At 41.6% G+C, this 20,214-nt stretch overlaps 1 protein-coding gene across 1 annotated transcript in view; it reads left to right on the top strand.

The window, feature by feature from the left end:
• The first annotated feature begins 7,050 nt into the window (after positions 1–7,050).
• anxa6 (annexin A6) overlaps positions 7,051–20,214 on the top strand; it is a 47,737-nt gene continuing 34,573 nt past the window's right edge. The window contains exons 1-2 of the mRNA XM_063190160.1: positions 7,051–7,159; positions 13,179–13,234. Coding sequence (XP_063046230.1) covers positions 13,226–13,234 — 9 coding nt within the window. The 5' untranslated portion in view covers positions 7,051–7,159; positions 13,179–13,225. The remainder of the gene's footprint in view (positions 7,160–13,178; positions 13,235–20,214) is intronic.

Raw genomic sequence — 20,214 nt, 5'->3', positions numbered from 1 at the left:
ATCTGTACTGCAAATGTGATTCAATTATTGATAACATTTCATTATGAGAAATTTGTTCAGAATTTGCACGGGAAATTAACCAAAAGAGCCAAAGCTACAACCACTGCCAAAAGGTAAAATCAGAATCAAGTAGCTTCAAGACGATTATACAGAAAAACTATTCCTCTACCACACAGCTCTTATGTCTATGTCAGCATTATCAGTTTTGGACTATCAACAGTAGATTATCTGATTAAGAATATTACAGACGTTACCTATTTCCAGTGTCTGTTCGGCAACGGAGGGTTGTCTTTAAAAGGGAAAATGAGCAGTGGTCATTACTCCTAGAATCACACGTCTCCCCTTTTTTCAATCCAGCTCATATGTACACACGTTTATCAACTTGGCTGATATCATTTATGCTGATGAAAAACTTTCCCCCATCAAATACACCTTCTATACCAGCAGTGCCCGCCATCATAGGCTAGTAAACAACACATAACTACACAGAAATGTCAAAAAAAAATACTACTAAGCTTTGACTTTAGGGACTTTCACAGATTTGTTTGCGCGTATACCGTAGTCTACAACATATTTAAGAACGGATCAGTCATTCATTTGTACTTACTCTTTGTCAGGTAGGCTACTGCATGCTCTTATGTGTGGTCGGCTTGCCTTGTACACTCAGTGACATTCCAAAGGGTCTTTAGCTTTTTTCAGCTTTCTCTCCTTGCTCCTCATAAGACCAGAATAAAGGCAGTCAGACAGGCACACTGTGCCCAGAAATGTCACAAAATCACAAAAGAGTAAGTACCATATACTGTATATAGATAAGTTTGCAGGTGTTTACAATATGTTTTGTGAAGTATGTCTGGAAACTATATACTGTACATTGTTTTACAATGCAGTGTTAATTCAACACTGATGAGCTGATTTAACACATTCTAGAGTGTATTTGGTCGCAAAGTACCGTAAGTACTAACACTGCATTTTGTTTTTACTGTGTACACATACAATATAACCCCCCCCCCCCCCCAACACCCCTCCCACACACACACACACTCTACATGTACAGTAAGCCCACTTCAATGAAAATTCACTGAGTATGGTAGGCTAGTTCGTTAGTAATCCTTAAGTAAAGTAGGTTTCATGTCAAACTCTGATAATCTCCCACAAGAAAAAAAGTCATGCTGTAGACATAGTAGGCTACACGCCGACTGGGAATGTTTTTAAACCAGGGAGTTATGTGACTTTGTGGATACCCTACAACTTGGCATACAGTACAATCCAAAATGCCAGCCAGCAACGATAACAGTACTTCAAAAAATCATGTAGGCAAATATTTTGTACACGTACGTGTCAGATTACTGGTGTGGACTCAGTTCCACATTTTTCAATTCAAATGATCAGTTCATATAGGCTAACAATTGATACCATAATGTAATTATTATAATATTGTAGGTTTAATCGGACAATACTGTAATTTAAAAAGTAAAGAAGACGCGCTCACACTATCGCCTAATGGTTTTCACAGTTTGGTGCTGAATCCCACATAAACCATAATGAATGAAGAAAGCGAAGGACAGCACTCTTCAGATGTGAATAAACACAGAAAAATCTGAAGAGTGCTGTCCTTTGCATCCTTTAACATACTGTAAGTATAATTTTTAGAGAGGTATGTTGCAGTGTTTGTGACCCTATTTATGTGTGACCACATTCATTTACATGTCATGGATGTTTACAACAGACTGACAGTTTATCTGAAATGAGAAGAAAAATACTCTCAGATGTACTGTATGGAGTTCATTATTTCTAACCGTTTTAGTAAAACATGGGTTTTTCTTTTACCTTATTTTACTTTCTTTTACTTTCATCTTTTACCTGACCTTCTGATGAAGAAGCAGTATACCGTGGAAACATGTCAGGTAAAAGATGAAACTATTACATGTCTGAGGTAAAAGAAAAGCCTATTTTTAAAATACTCTTGTTGCATTGCAACTGTGTATGACAGTGAGACTGGGGATGACCAACTGGGCTGTTTGCTGTCTGTTGACTTTTTTCCGTTTCCGTGTGAAACAAAACAATGAAGGCATGGATGGGATTCACCATTCAGCCCTCCCACACCGTTATCCTGCTCTCAACTCACTCAGTCAGATCTGGTCTGAGGCAGAGCAGAGCAGCAGTGGTAGTAGCCAAGTCTTACTGTAAGATAGAGAGATGCAGAGAGAGAGAGAGAGAGAGAGAGAGAGAGAGAGAGAGAGAGAGAGAGAGAGAGAGAGAGAGAGAGAGAGAGAGAGAGAGAGAGAAAGGAATGAAGTGAGACACATTAACAGCAAAAGAGTTGGAAAGAAAAAGACCAAAACAGGGCCGAAAGAAGATGTCAGGGCAATGAGAGAGAGAGAGAGAGAAAGAGAGAGAGAGAGAGAGAGAGAGAGAGAGAGAGAGAGAGAGAGAGAGAGAGAGAGAGAGAGAGAGAGAGAAGAAGTGAATGATAGAACAGGAACGATAGAAGGAATGAATGTAATGTAAAAAAAAAAAAAGAACAGAAGACCTGCTTAGGGCTTTTGCTACAGTAGATCGAGCCAACACTCTTTTGCTCTTTCTGTAGCTGATCCTCTTACTCCTCCTCTTTCTCTCCCTCTCTCTCTCTCTCTCTCTCTCTCTCTCTCTCTCTCTCTCTCTCCTCAGAGGTGCCATAGGGGTGCACTAGTCTCATGCCATCAAGGGATTTCTGCCTCTCCACTTGAACTAATCTGCAGTGGCATCTCGTGCCCCATGCCATGCTCTACCCATACCTGGCATGCAGCACCACATGCCAACCCCTCTCACCACTGGACAGCTACAGGGTGTAGATTTCACCAAGGCTCAGTTTGCAAGTCAATTACAAGGCTGCAATTAAAGAAAGTCCTCTGTTGTGTTTCGGCACACACTGTGTGTTTTTTTTTTATATATGTGGGTGGAAAATGCCCCCCCCCCATTTTTTTCAATACAATTTTAGATTTGGCACTAATTAAATATAAACAAATGTAATGTAAATTTAAACGTAAACATAAACAAATGTAACTTTAGATTTTTGAGCTATTACAGAAAAACTTCCAAATTTTGGCACCTGCTGAAGCATTAAGACCTACTATGCCAACAAAACAGCTAATGAACGAAACTATTCTTCTTACCTTATGTAGTGCATTCCAAAATTAATTTTATGCGGTGCGTACAAGAGTGCAGTTACAGTACACTAGCCAGTAGCCAGTCCTGGATCTAGTAAATAATATTCCCCCTTCTCCTGTTAACACGGAAAAGGAGGCAAAATGATTTTTTTTACGACAATATATACACAAGAGAGTAGCCTGTTTGACCCTCCCACTCAAAGGAATTAGTCACAAAGTAGCCTTTCTCACTGCACTGCATTTCAGTTAGGCCCATAATGTGCTCATTATTGAAAAGCCCAGCAGTGCACGCAGGGCCGCTCACAGCTTTGGTGGGGCCCAGAACAAAATAATTTGAAAGGGGTCCTTCGTCTCAATACATACAATGTAATAGGGACACCCGTGGGCCCAGAACAACCGACCCGTTTGTCTCCCCCTGTCGACCAGGCCTGAGAGCAGTGCAGGGATCTGAGATCTAAGATCTGAGAGTGCAAATCTCCAATCCCTTGCTGAATGTCAGAAATGCTTTGCTGGCTTTATCAACTGTGAAAACGCAGCAGCAAAAAATAAAGACGCCAAAGAGGAGTCAAACTGTAGGCCAACTGTTCCTCTGTGTCGCTGATTGTGTAAGTCATGGATTTTGGAGGCAAAAACGTGTGCCACCACCACCACCCACTACAAACAAAGGAAAGATTATTTTGCTATTATTTATGTAAGGACGCAGTGGTAGATTACAACCACAAGATGGCAGTGTGGAACAACCTTTCCTCTGTCCAAAACATGGAAGTCCTGAGACATGACATCAGGGGTTAGCGAGGAGAGCAAACGCTGCAGAAACCGCTGTGAATGTTTGAACTCTGTAGCACTGTAGCCCTACTGGCAAACATCTGTTATTACTGACTATTAATGATATTTAGCTTTTAGTAATACTAATATCCAACCTGGAGGACATCCATTGCTAAGATAAGGTTCATGTGAACTGCGCATATGAAATGTTTATTGAAGTTTAACTATTTTACCTCATATTTTCATACAGTGGTTAATGTTTTGAGTGTAAAGTGAATAGGCCTACCAAAAACCAAACCGCCTTATCTGAAATTCATGGTCAATGTCCTTGAGACACACACAGTCATGTTGAAACTATTTGTCTGCCCAGACGGCCCGCCTCCCCCACACTCCTCCATACACACCACCACCCTCCCCCTCTCTCTCTCTGCTGCCATCTCTCTCTCTCTCATCCACACTCTACCACCAAAAGCACCCCTCTCTGCTTCGCTCGCATAGAATCTGCGTCCGTCCGTTTTCTGTCTATGCGAGTCCACGCCCCCCTCTCAGAGGCTCTGCGCCCGTCGTCTAGCGCCTCGAAAAAATTCTAACTATCCGTCGGACGGACGCGGAGTACGCAGACAAAAAGGCACTATGATTGGTCGTCTCGCTACTTCCTTGTTCTGTTCTTGTGGCAGCGCAATGCCAGTAGTTTGCGAGAGCAGAGCTGTATTCTGTGTGTAAATGTGTGTAAATACACGAAGCTACAAGCTAAGTAACAAACAATGCATCAGTTGAACACTCGTGGCACAATGCCTGCGGTTTTACTACCGTTCCTCCACCGAATGTAAACACACATCGGCAGAATCAACTGTCTTTACATGCTTGCATTTTCTGCTCGTGAAAACAGACTGGGTATGTCAAATAATGATACCACTGCATTGCCTTTGCAATTTGTGAGAAAATACCTAGCTAACCGGGATAGAAAGCAACATTGCTTAATAATGACCGCAGTGCTTACAATGTAGTGAAAGTAGCCTAATCGCGCAATTTCAAATGTGGCTGGCAACGAGACCTCGGACCTCGCAGAGCTCGCAGATGCATGAATACAAAATTGGTTCGTGGCCACTCCCACGCGACTTTTCACGCTCGCAGTTGCTGAAGTCTAATCTGACCTTCACTCACTCACACACACACACACACACACACACACACACACACACACACACACACACACACACACACACACACACACACACAGAGACATAACACATATAATGTAATGCCAATGGGTCCCCCCTCTCCGTTGGCCTGGGACAACTGACCCCTTTGCTGCCCCCTGAAGACAACACACACACACACACACACACACACACACACACACACACACACACACACACACACAGCTCCAGTTCAACATTCCTCACGGTCTTACGGGAATGGCTGCAGAGGGGGACAGAAATAGTGTCATTACGACCTGTCACTGTCATGCCAGAGCAAGCAAGCAAACACACACGCACACACACACACACACACACACACACACACACACACACACACACACACACACACACACACACACACACACACACACACACGCACGCACGCATGCACGCACACGCACACACGCACAGGCGCGCGCGTACACAAGCACACACGCACACGCACACACACATGCACTCATCCCTGTGCACAAACTTAAGCGCACACAAACACATATGAACACGCTAATGCACAAATTCACAAACAGTGAGGAGGAGACAAGGAGACACTGACGAGGGCAACAGCCGAAACGTTTGACTATACTTCTGCTGCTATGTAAATGATGAAAAATGAAAAGAAGAAAAGAAGAACCCGAGTGTGATCCACTTTCTCACCTTACAAATTCACAAACACAAATAAACACACACTTACAGATGTTTGCTGTACTGTATGTGCACTCGTACAAATTCATAATTACCTCCGCCGAGGAGCTAATGTTTTCGTGCCGCATCAAGGATATATATTTTTTTGTAAGTTTGTAGATGGTGTAGAGTTGTGGCGTCAGTTACCCCATGGCCTTGCCGGAGTTTTGCACTCTCTGAGTGCTTCTAGTTATATGTGCATTTATGCAAAAATGTCATAATTTCAGTGTATTTTGCAAATATACTGATTCAGATTTCATCCGTGCCTGCAAATATGTGGATTCTTGGTGGGTTTTTTTTTGTGTGGCACCAGTTGTTGACACCTGTGCAGCTCTTTTCAAACTCTAAAGTTTCCAATATTGTGTCTTGTTGTTGTAATTCCAAACTCCATGATATTGTTCATGCTGAGAGAGACAGTACCTGTTACAGTTTTTTGTGTGATTTTTACAGAGCCTACATAAATACCTTCATATTTCATGCATGCGAATATGTGCATTCTTGGTGGGGATGTTCTGTAAGCCATTGCAATATGTGGCACATGGTGATGGCACATGTGGAGAGCTTTTTCAAATAAAGTTTTCAACATATTGTCTCACAACGCTGCAATCACCTCTCCTCCATTCTTCCCTATTCTTCTTCACCGTTCATTATGTTGTGCTTGCTGACTGACAGGTATTAGACACACTGTATGATTCACTGTTTCAGGATTGTATAATGTTTTAATGTTACTACAAATGTCAAAAACTAGACTTGCAGACAAGTGTATTAGGTATTCTGCAAAGTCATAGCATAGCCTACTACAGAGACCATTATGCCATTTCTTGAAAATAAATAAGAATTTGGCCTTGGCTACTTGCATCAATAACTGATTATCACACAAAATTGGAATTTAGACGGAGGAAAATCCATCAGCTGCGTTCGTTGACCTCTCCTGCAAACCCCAGCTGACACAGCTGTCAGATCCCACATGGCTGCAAGGAGCTACTGAAGCCACTGCAGTCTGCAGACCAAACATGCTGAGCTCATCCTCCGACAGGGGCAAGCAGGGATTGCCATATCACTTCCAGAAGGTTCCGGTGAGGAAAACTCCGATACTTCATGGTGGTATTTTGGAAACTTTAGCCAACACGTTTAGGTGGTACATTATTATTACGCGCGGGTGGTTACTAGAAGCCACATGACTTCTGGTTACCGGTAACCCCAGTTGCGCGACGCAGACGTCCTCCGCATGCCCGTCACGTTACGTCAGACACCTACCGGCGAACAACTGATATCCCCGTGGATATTCTCAGCTGCAAGGAGGACTTTGGGCAGACTAGACCAGACCGTTATAAGCTGTGTCGACTGTGACGCAAAAGTTAAAAGGTAGGCGAAAACGACCAGAATCTTGTATGTGTGTGTTTTTTTGGTAGACAACCTATGCTAACATGGAGTTTGCTTTGATTGAAAAGGTGTTTTCTTTATAGTGTAGAGCAGAGGCTGTTGAACTGTGGCAGATGTCTAAATTTGGTCTGCTTAGCTTAGTATGCTGTTCAGTCATCCAAAAGTTACAGTTTTGTAAGAAATTGGTTCACATTCAATGAAGTTTATGCTTGATGACAAATTACATGATGTATTTGGTAAACTAAATGGAGCAACTTTATAACAGATTTAACTGTAAGAATAGTGGCTTTTATGTAAGCTATGATTCTATGTGTCTTTACACTGACTTAAATGAGTGGGGGGATCTCAGCAATGGGTGTGGCAGGGTGTTCCTCTACCACCACATTTCAGCATGTTCTCATGGGACCAGCTGTCCCAAAGAAGACGCCACTGAATGTATAGTTTCATAAAATGCTGCCTATTATGTCTGTCCTTTTCACAGTGTAAGATGTAACCAATTTGTAGCCTATACTATTGGTCTTATGTCTCTATGTTGTGCTGTTTAATATGCACTTGGCTTGTATTATGCCTGAATGACAAGGCTATTTTCCCTTACAAATTATGTGCCCACATCTTTGATTTTCTATCCCCCCTGAGTCATGAACAGTGGTGGATTATGGGTACATTTCTTGCAAATTCGGGAACTTTCTGGAACAGATGGATTAGGGGACACATAGCCTGTTACCTGTTACATTACTTTGCTTTTTTGTAACATTGTTTCATTCAAGTAGCACACGTCTTGCTTTGGTTACCCTTGTCCCTTCAGTTTGAGATGTTTAACATAGCTTGAAAATGTGGACTGCCGCAGAGGGACAAGGCTTTCATTAGGGTAAATTTGATCTTTTTATGTAACAAACTGCATTAGTGTCACGGTGAACATGCTGGTACTGAAAGACTGTATTGTAAGACTCAGGACTCAGTCTGGACAGTTCCCAAAAATGTAGAGGAATAAGGTCGTGAAATGTGATTTTGGGACAAAAACGTGGCCGTGGCTTCGACTGTGTAGCTCTTGGCACAAGTGTGCTTTCCACTAACATAGGGCTGGACTGGTAATGTGGCATACAGGTCATTTTCCCGGTGGACCGACACAACTCAGCTGATATTTTTATTTGATTGTTTTTCTTAGAGGGACTGTCTGGCTCACAGTTTAGAGGAGGTCGCCCATTGGTCCATCTTCAATATAGACCGTGGACTGAGTCAAACAGGATATAGTAGCAAAACAGCTTGTACTTACAGTATGTGTAGATGAGGGGCCAGCTTAAACATGCACTGTGTGATATTTTTAGTTGTTCATTTCCAGAATCCATGCTGCCCATTCACAAGTGTTACCTTTTTATTAAGTACTTACCACCATAGGGTGACCAGACGTCCCGGTTTAACCGGGACAGTCCCAGTTTGGCGTTGTGTGTCCCAGGTCCCGAGCAAACTCTGTCGGGACACAAATATTTCCCGGTTTTGGCCACCGGCTACATTGCGCTACATCTCTATCAGGGTAAATATATGGAAAAGACTAAGAGTACATGTTTACCTGCCACAATTAATGGCAGCCAGTGCTATATAGAAAGTCTGAAGGAGTCAGCTGCGATTTGTCATTCCTTCCCCTGAAATTGATTAGAATGCAGGAAATTGCATCTAAGATAATGGAAAAAAGGAGGCACTCACAAGACTTGTGTGAAAAAGTGTATTGAAGCCAAAATTAAACAACAGAAGTCTAAGGTTAACTGGAGAAACAGACGTTTCGGAGCTAGTCCATTCTCCGAAACAGTCCTACTGGAGACATTGAGAATGGACTAGCTCCGAAATTCAGCAATAAGCAGCACAGTTTCAATGAGCAGCGTAGTAGCAATACCTACTCTGGCCACATATTACAGCCTAAAATGCCCGGGTGGGTTTTTTCTTTCCGCCCCAGTCCTAGCCTGCATTAAACGTGTCATCTTGGAAGACATATTGTGGGTGTGAGAGAGGTTGGAAGGAACGGGGCGGACATGCTCCTCACTACAGTATAATACTGTATCTTCATGCAGCAGGCTTGCTTCATGTGGCTGTGTGTTGGGGAGTATACTGAAATACTCTCCCTTGGGAGTGGATTGGGTGGGTTAGATATGTGTCTCTCTCACTACATTTCAGTGCTCTGATAGCATCTGTCACCACAGCATATTTGTTTTATCAATCTGTTAAAACATGGCATTATAAATTTGCTGTTACCAGAATGGCTATGACCAAGTCATAGTAGCCTATGTTATGTCATAGCAGTGTAGTACTGTGGTAGTTAACTTATAAATGACTATAACAGCATGTGGGGCTACACATTAAAGACTAATGTCTAAATGGAATGAAACTCCCGTTCAACGTGGAACATCATTCCATTCAAGTGACTCATCATGCTACAAATTATCTCCAAGCTACAACCCCAAGGTTACATTGTAGACTTGTGGTATGCACCATTTTGCCAGTGAAGCGCTTTAGTAGTCATTGAAAATACTTAACTACCATTGTACTATGCTCCTATGACATTACCACACTCCTATGACGAGTCTTTAGTAATACATTACGACTTTGTCATTGACATTCTGGAAGCAAACTTTTAACAGAGGTCTTAAAGTGCCATTTTTGGAAAAGAGTTAATTTTACACCTCCCCTTGAGTTAAATGATTGAGTTGAACCTATTTGCAGTAGTTCTGTGGGTCTGGCATTGCAAACTTTACCTTCAAGCTAACAATTAACATTGAATCCTATGAGACCAGGTAACTGTTAGCTGGTCCCATAGGATTCAATGTTAATTGCTACCTTGGATGTAGAAAACGCACTGGCGTACTCAGTGAATGGCTGAAATTACAGGAGAAAGGTACCACTCAAGCATTTAACTTACAGGGAGGTGTAAAATGAACTTATTTCCAAAAAATGGCACAATATCACTTTAATATGACTTTAATGGGTAACACTACTTGACGTCTGTGTCATAAGCATGTCATTACAGTTTCATAATAGTGTCATGACACAGTCATAGATAAGTCATAAACATTATGTTCATGTCATAAGCATTCTATGACTGTTGGCCTTAAGTGACATTCGCTTATGGCAAAGTTGTCTTTGCCATAAACAAAGTTGTCTTTGCCATAACCGAATGGCCAACAGTCCAACAGTCATAAAATGTTTATGACATGAACATAATGCTTATGACACATGCATAACACCATTATGACACTATTATGACACTGTAATGACATGCTTATGACACCGACGTCAAGTGACCTACCGACCGAGGAAGTAACAATATTTAACCTGTCTAGTAAGTCTTTAGATGAGTTCCATCTCTCGGTACTTAACAAAGGACTTTCATTCGTACCCACCAATCACATAAGAGACTTTGATGTGAAAGTGGACTTGTTCAAGTTTTTTAGGAACATTCGTTTAAGAGAATTCTTTAAAGAAAATGATAAACAAGTTACTGAGTGTGGTGATACAGACACAACTGAGAAAAAAGTCTTTAAAAACAAAAGCACTTTTGTACCTCCAATTAATCGAAACAATTCAATTGAGACTTACTGTAGACTAGTTGAACAGGATGTTGATAAATATCTCAAAGAAAAACAGAGATTACAATACAAAAACCTGACAAAAGAGGAACGAAATGCTTTGAAAGATCTAAAAGAAGATGAGTCTATTGTTATAAAATCAGCAGATAAGGGTGGAGCTACAGTGGTATTGAACAAAACTGACTATGTAAAAGAATGCTTAAGACAGTTAGCTGACAAAATGTTTTATGAAGAAATACCACAAGATCCAACACAACGTTTTAAAAATATTATTTTTGAAACCATTGATGAACTGTTTGAAAAAGGAGACATCTCCAGAAAAGAACATGACTTTTTACGCATTGAACACCCGGTTATTCCAACTTTTTATACTTTACCCAAGATACACAAGAATCTAGATCAACCGCCAGGCCGACCAATAGTGGCCAGTATCGGTTCTATTACATCCAATCTGTCAACCTATGTGGACCACTTTATCAGACCTTTGACAGAAGCTTTGCCTTCTTTCACTAAAGATACAGGTCATATTGTTAACGTCATTGAGTCCATTAACTCTCTTGGAGACGAAGAGATGTATTTAGTGTCTTTTGATATCAATGCAATGTATACATCCATACCACATGATGGAGGCATGGAAGCACTAGACCATTACTTGCTTGATTCTATGTGTAATCCTTCGAAAACTTGCATTTTGGAATTGTCCAAACTAATTTTAAGACATAATTACTGGGTATTTCAAAACACATTTTACATTCAGAGACATGGAGTTCCTATGGGGAGTTCTTTTTCACCTTCTTTCTCAAATCTATATATGGGTCTATTTGAGGAAAACTATATTTATTCTAACCATATTTTTAAAGACAATATCTTTATTTGGAAGAGATATTTGGATGATATTTTTTGCCTCTTTAAAGGATCGGTGACTGAATTAACAGATTTTTTTGCTTACCTCAATTCATGTTCTGAATTTATATCCTTTAGCATGGATTACAACGACACAAAGCTGAGTTTTTTAGATTTGTGGATCATTCGAGACGGGGAGAAATTATACACTGATCTCTACACAAAGCCCACAGCGAGAAACTGCCTCTTAAGGGCTGATTCTGACCATCCTCTACCACTAAAGAACAGCCTACCTTTTAGCCAATTCTGTCGTTTAAAACGTATCTGTAAAAAACCTGAAGACCTAAATAAGAACATGACAACCATGAAAAATAACTTTACAAAGAGGGGCTACAAAAACTCTGTTTTGAATGAAGCAGCTAATAAAATCAACGATATACCAAGAACAGATTTATTAAAAGATAAACCAAAAAAGAAATCTAATAGACGGGTAATATTAACGACTGAGTATTGCAGAAATGGTGGACAGTTTAAAAATATAATTATGAAACACTGGCACATTTTGGAATCTGATGATCAATTAAAAAATGTCTTCAATGAACGACCACTAATTGTTTACAAAAGAGGTCGAAATTTAAGAGACCAACTTGTGCATTCATATCTGTCTCCTGACCCTGTTGTGTCCCAAACCACTCTAGCACCGATCCCTGATGGGAATAGGCGCTGTGGCAACTGTGCTCAATGCAATTACACATACAGGTGTAATAGTTTTAAACACCCACACACAGGAAAGGAAATTAAAATCAAAGGTAAAATTTCTTGCAGTACAACGTTTGTGATATATTTAATAACTTGTCCATGTGGTAAATCTTATGTTGGTAAAACGAGTAGATCCTTGAAGACACGTATAGCTGAACACCGCAGCACGATAAGATGCAAAAATTTAAATTATCCTGTTGCTGCTCATTTTGTTGAATTCAATCACCCCATTTCATCCCTTAAATACATTGGTATTGAGAAAGTGGTTTTGCCCCCTAGAGGAGGTGATTTAGACAACTTACTCTCCAGAAGAGAACACTACTGGATATACCATTTAAAAACCTTAACACCTTATGGTTTGAATGTTGAATATGACCTTAAATGTTTTCTCTGAAGAGTTTCCTGTAAAAGGTGTTTTTGTGTTTTCAGATTGTATTATTTGTGATGTTTTGATGAACTGATGTTTTAATTTCAATCTGTTAACCTGTGTAAATAGATGTAAATACTCTTGGTTACCTCTAATTAAGACTGACTTGCTAACGAGGGAGCCTTGTGCTCAGAAGCATTTAAGGTAACCAACCAATGGGGGAGCTCTATGCTCTAGGGGGACCAGGTGTTCACTAATTGGGGTTTATATAAAGGCACTGTGGATGTGGTTGTTTTGTAAGTTTGAAGAAGGCCAGACGGCCGAAACGTCACTTCACCATTAAAACATGGAGCAGAGTGTGCGGCATTCTTTTCTTTTTCTTTAACCGACGTTTAGTGAACCAAACATCACCAAGTTACCAAAACATTCCTGTGTCTTTTTTCACTTCCTTTTCCAGGATCAACTGCAGCACATCATTCCTCTCATTCAACATCTACAGCAGCCATGGGCGGGGTAAGAACTTCGTCAATACTCATACAAAACATCTATCAAACTGAAGAAGAAGTCCACTTTCCTACAATTAACCTCTTTTGCAGTGATGGGGGAGCCTGTTTTCAGAAGCTACAATCCAGGGGTGCCTTTCTCGAAAGCGTAGTTGTTAGTTGTCAATGGGAAATTGCATCACAAACAACAAAATAGCTAATGTAGTTACTAACTCTAGTTTTGAGAAATGCACCCCACGGCCGCACACAAATTCCCTTACTTTACCTGTCCAAAAAGGGCAACGGGGCACATACAGTGGGACAGGTAAAACCAGGTCAATTGGAAATTGAATATGTGGTTCTGGATAGTAGCTTCTATTAGCGCTGTGTAATGGCCTAATGGGGCACATCCGTGTCAGGAAGGTGAAGCACCTGTAGAATGCTTCATGGGTCGTCATCAATAAATAATCATTGGGGGAAGTGTGTGCGGACACAATCATGTGTGAATGAAGAGGCTCAGGCCTGTGCCGCGCGGGAGGTGTATTGTCCACTCATTGTCTAGCGTGAAGAGTATAGGATAACAGAGAGGGCTTTAGCACAAATGATGATTCAAGGGAGGAGCAAGAGTCTTGTTCTTCATCAGAAGAGTTTGTTTGGTTGTAGGCCACTAGACTTCTTTTGAGTCATGAAAAGTTTGTTGCCTACAACTTAAGTCTTTTCACTAAGATGACCTGGCGGATAGAATATTGGAGAGGGCTTTAGTAAAGTATAATTCAGGGATGAATAAGTCCTTAATCTACTGAGGATTTATATAACTGTGGGTACCAAGTACCAACAGGAGGTTGGGTGGAGTGGAAAGGTCACACTGAAAAAGGAACAAGGAAAAGGGAAAAGTGAACAGGAAACAGTGAATAAGAACGTCTGTGGAATCAATTCCTCTTTTTATTCCGTTTTTTAGTTTTGAAATAATGGTGACACTGAAGAAGGATCTTGTAGCCGAAACGTCCCTGCAATTCATTCATTCATTCATTCATTTATTTATTTGGATAGGGCAATGCAAATTAATCAATACATCAGCTTGAGAGCTTCAATATAAAAATGCCAGACTTAGCATAGATGCTAAATTTCATCTGTTGTCCTAGGTAGCCTACTCACACTAAAACACATAACAAGAAAATAAACTAGCCTACTGAATGACGGAGGACATCTACACACAAAACGAACATTGGGTACATGAAAAAATTAAAAAGCAAAAGTAAAATAAATATACAAATAAAAAAAAAAAAATGTGAAAGCAAAGCAAATGTTACTTCTAATAATTAATGGGTGCATATCTGATTAGTTTTCAGCCACTGTTTAAGATTGGCTTTGAAGGTGTTAAAGTTGACACACTGTCTGATGTTAGATGGCAGAGTATTCCAGGACTTTGCACCTCTAATGGACAACGCCATTTGGCTGAATTGAGTTCTATGCCATTTAACTTCCCAGTCTCCCTTTGCCTGGGCTCTTGTGTTCACATATGAAGTTTTGTTCTTTATGAACTCTTGTAATGGGGGATGAGCTAGCTAACAATGACACAGACATCTAAAAACAACAGGTAGCTGTCAAAGTTCAGTAGTTGATATTCCTGGACTGTTGCAGTAGTGGTGACACATGGGCTTTTTTATCAAGAATTTAAATTGTTTTTTTGAAGAGAGACTTAATTGATTTTAGAATGTTCTCTGATGTGTGTGACCATGTTGTGTAGCAGTAAGAAATATCACTAAATATCATTGAATGCATAAAAAGCTTTGCAGCCTCCATGGGTAGAAAAGGTCTGATGTGTTTAAAATTAGACAAACTTGCTTTCACTTTGAGTGTTACTTTTTTAATATGTTGTTTAAAATTGAGACAAGAGTCAAAGGTTACCCCAAGATATTTAAAATGATCAACCACATCTAGTTTTTCTCAATCTACCACACCTGATGGTTGCTGCAATGTTTAAATAGAAAGAAAAGAATAAGAAAGAAGAAAAAACTGAGTGTGATCCATTTCCTAACTACTTAGTTTTGAAATAAGACACATAGTACAGCAAAGTGGGAACCAGTCATTACAGCCAAGACATACGTACGTAGGTGCCGGAAAGGGGGATGCAGTGGTGCGTTGGCATCCTAAATTAGGCTTTCTCAAGTCTTACTGGGCAGACAAATGAGTGGAGAGCAGCAGCAATAACATTTTTAAGAAATGAAGAATGAAGAACAAAAACAAATCCACCGCCACTTTAAAACTCGTCAATGAGCCAAGAAGCATGAAATAAAATGAAGAATCTGGAAAAAAAAAGTTTCTACAGTATAATGTTACATTCATGGGATTTCTACCGTGAGTCACAGCTGCCACGATGACTCAGTTTCCCCCAATTCAGCAGCACAGTTCAGTTGTTGAAGTGGGCCGTACTACATAATGCATAGGCTACTACTACAGCACCAGTGGTCACACATAAATGTTTACACAGAGTTATGGCTGTTGCTAGGGGCCCGTTGCCGGGGGCGTCGTTCTGTGTGCTGGCCAGCTGTCCTTGTGAGAGATGAGAGATGGCTGCTGCTCTGGCGAGGGAGGCTCTGAGCATGTGCAGTAAGGTGTGTGTGTGGGGGGGGGGGGGGGGCCTGGGAGGAAGCTCAGCTATATTGGCCATGTGCCTGTATGCAGTAATGAGAGAGGCACTTTAGGGAAGAGAGAAAACCTGCTGGCAAGGGCTATCAGTTGTGGAGGCGGACAGCACAGCAGCTGGACTTAACTGTAAGACTGTGGAGAATGGGTGTGTATGGAACAACAGAGGTCTCCCGGAGAATCCCCGGCCCAAGCTTGAACCCACAAAATCTCACAATTACTACCACATGTGAGATAGACAGACAGACAGTGGTGAAAAGGCCTGAAAGTGTAGGCCCAACCGCTTAGCGACGCTGCATCTGGATGAGACTTCGCGAGGGAAGTTTACAAATGATCTATCGCGATTCGCCAAACTCTGCTAGTTGGCATCCATTAACACCAAGGGCGCTAAAAGCCAAGCTATTAGCTAAATTAATAGCCGTCATGTCATATTTGAGGAGAATGGAAGCAGGTTTCCTAAAAGAGTATTTTACTAAATAACTGTGCAAGCTGGTATGGAATTGGTTTCTTTAGTTTTGGAATAAGACATTTAGTACAATAATGTGGCAAGCAGTCATTGGAAAGCCAAGCAAACATGCAAAGCCAAGCAAACAAATCTAGCAACATGGACATAAAATGGAAAATCTGGCAATGGACAAAAATTTGCCTAGTTGCTAGATTGTCCATTAATGGTTTGTCCGTTAATATTGCTAGAAATCCACAGGACAGCAAATATGCTGTATGATTAGCTGAGCTGTTAGCTGTTAACCTGTGGATTTCCAGGATCTTGCGCGACCCGTCTGCAGTACCTCCACGACCCCCCTAGGGGGTCCAGACCCCCAGTTTGGGAGCCCCTGAGCTAAAGACTGCAGAGAGTGCGTTCAGTTTCAGTAAGCACTGCAGTCACAGGACCCCCACCCCTTTCATTGCAGCAGGTTAAAAGCTAGCAGGCCAGTCACACACTAGTAAGGCGACACCATTTCAGACCACCGGACACCAAACACACACTCACTGTCTCTCATACACACTGCTGTATGGAAAGACACACACACACACACACACACACACACACACACACACACACACACACACACACACACACACACACACACACACACACACACACACACACACACACACAGCTTTTCAAATGTGCATACATTTAGCACACTGGGTCCACGAGGCCGTGGCCCCTGCATACACACACACTACTGACTCAGATGCCATGGCATATTTGTATGCACTTGGTTATGCAACATGAAAGGGAGAGACGGTCTGTACCGTCCCCATTCGTCTTTCGCTGCCTTGCACTGTGCTACCCCCTCTCTTCCTCTTTCTCTCTCTCTCTCTCTCTCTCTCTCTCTCTCTCTCTCTCTCTCTCTCTCTCTCTCTCTCTCTCTCTCTCACTCTCTCTTTGACACGCACGCACACGTGCACACACACACGTACACACACACACACACACACACACACACACACACACACACACACACACACACACACACACACACACACACACACACACACACACACACACACACACACACACACACACACGCATGCTCTCTCTCTCTCTCTCTCTCTCTCACACACACACACACACACACACACACACACACACACACACACACACACACACACACACACACACACACACACACACACACACACACACACACACACACACACACACACACATTGAGCAGCTGTAGCCATTTGGTGGCAGGTGGCAGCTCAGCTGAATGACTTTTGCTCCTCATCTACACACATATGACTCTGTCACACACACTCCAGTCTCTCAGGCGTGGCAGCATGTCTGCTAGTCTATTGCCAACCAATTCAAAAAGGAAATACACTTAATAAACCTAATAAATGATTATTTAACGAACTACAGTATTCAGGTATCCTAGTAAACTCGCCCCACCCACCAGCGGGCAAAATTATTTTTTGCCTGCAAGTGGGTCTAGCCTCGAACAATACTCCATGCCCTGAAACCGACCAGTCACAACGCAGGAGATTTGTTTTGAATCTTTGGATGCGAAGCGGACAGGTTTTGAGGGAGTGACGACAAAGCGTTGGCCAATAGGCACAGACACAGTTTGAAAAATAACGGGTTGTTCCCATCAACAATCTTCCGATGTCTCATTGATCGGGGCCAGACTAAATATTCACATTTAATCTCACATTTAATTTGGCTGCCAGGCTAGTATACAGGTGTTATATGGCTTTAATTGTGGCCCATTTCCTTACTTTCCTCAAACTGTATAGTGCAGCTGTTCCTACATGTAACTGGAATGGTTCAATTGTGACCCAATTTTTTGGCACATGACTGTTGGTCTGTCTGTGGTTTGGATACCGCTTTGCTGTTTGTCTATTGAGGTCTATTGACTATATTTGTCGTCAAGTCGATTTATTCTAATATCAAAAATATAACCATGCATTTGATAATATAGGCTACTTGTGTTTTATTAATTTATTCAATACCGCATCTTGTCTCAATTTTGGGAACGGCAATAAAAGAGAATTTAAACATTTTTACACCACAGTTCCGCGACCCACCCAATGACCCCTCTACGACCCACCATAAGAAACACTGGTAGCCTATGTAGTGTATGAGTAAGGCACACATTCTAGCTTGCAGCTACAATGCTAACATTGCAACATGTATAAACATGGTTGATGGAATGTGTGCTTACTTAAATCACATGCTATAAAAATGGGCCATTTCTTACTTAAGATGTAACACTATACTGTACGTAGCCATTGAATCACGTTGGAAGTTTGATATATTTCTATTTTTGCATAGGTATTATTGGAAATCTTTGCTTTGGTCTTTTACTGTACTTGAACTTTGTGAGGTGGCATCCTCTTGTAAAAATACCCTTGAATTCGATTGCCAAACAGCCCTTCAGCCTTGATTAAATCTGACTTCATGGGGAAAAGGGGAGGTGCAGGGCCGGTGCTAGGCATAAGCAGAGTAAACAGAGCGCTTAGAGCCTCAGCCACTTTGCTCCCAAAATTAGGGCCTCCTAAATTGAGATTGACAAGAAAAAGCCACGTTATTATTTATTACTATTTAATTATGAGTGGGGGCCCCCCTGACCAGTTATACTTAGGGCCTCCAAGACCTTAGCAGCAGCCCTGGGAGGGGGGTTGTGAAAGCCAAAGCACAGGGCATGGTCACCCTTTAGACTAATTGACATCACAGTGCAGTGTGAGATGTTCTGGGTGTGTTGCATAATACAGTTGCGGTGGTAGTGACTGCCTTCATTACCCCTTAAAGTACTGACTTGAAGTGTACTTGAAGTGTGATGAAGTGTATTGTCTTAAATGATTTGACACAAAATTTGGAAAGACATGTGACAGTTGAGAGGTCAGTGTTTGCTCCAGATATTTTAGGCATTTTAAGTCATTTTGAGATTGCTGTTGTTTGAGTATATTTGAATAATGATGTATTCTGCAGGCCTGTAGCACTTACCAGTAGCCCAATTGCTTTTCTAGATCTTTCTTAGCAGGTATCCTACTACTTTTGGTGCTCTGGCTTAATAAATTGAGGCAGCCGTGGCCTAGTGGTTAGAGAGTTGGTCTTTCAATCTAGGGGATGCAGGTTTGAATCCCACCTGACCTCTCCCTACATCTCCAACCATGGCTGAAGTGCCCTTGAGCAAGGCACCTGACCCCACATTGCTCCAGGGACTGTAACCAATACCCTGAAAATAAAAACTGTAAGTCGCTTTGAATAAATGAAAGTGTCAGCTAAGTGTAATGTAATGTAATGTAAATTAGCGGCCAAAAATATTTTTGCCTGGCGATTCATGGCGAATTGATCAGGTCTTGGCCCCTTGTGAGATTACTACAGCAAGCACCAGCCTGGGCACTGAGGATGCCCTCCCTCTGTTTGAGAGTTTTGGGGTGGTTTTTCAGCAGTCATTTGATTGGTCATAGAGTTGGCCAAGGCAATGAAGGGGCAATATGAACCATTATGACAATGGTCTGGTGGTAGGGTTGGTACCTTTCAGAAATAAAAATAAGGGTCACTTGATTGTCGCGGGGGGTCTGGGGGTCCTCCCCCATAAAGAAATGTATTTTTGTAGATGCAATTTCCTGCATTTTAACCAAGTTTCAGCCTTAGTTATTCATGAAAATAAGGAACAAATAGCTTCCCGTATCAGTTCAGTAAGGGACGATTCTGTATTTCAAGGGACGGGTGGCAACCCTATCTGGTGGTCCCACCCACAGCCCTAAGCTATATAAACCAAGCGATTTCAGGCTAACATTTTCATGATTTAGCCTGGCTAGTGATGCTAGTTAGCTCTGGGTAGTCAGCTCTACGTACTTCTCAACTTGGACCCACCTTGCAGCGTTGTTAGGCTATCCTACTTGTAT

This window comes from Engraulis encrasicolus, chromosome 23 (assembly GCF_034702125.1).
Source record: "Engraulis encrasicolus isolate BLACKSEA-1 chromosome 23, IST_EnEncr_1.0, whole genome shotgun sequence".
Taxonomy (NCBI): Eukaryota; Metazoa; Chordata; class Actinopteri; order Clupeiformes; family Engraulidae; genus Engraulis; species Engraulis encrasicolus.
The sequence above is the reverse complement of the archived record's forward strand: the minus strand, read 5'-3'. Positions and strand labels throughout refer to the sequence as shown.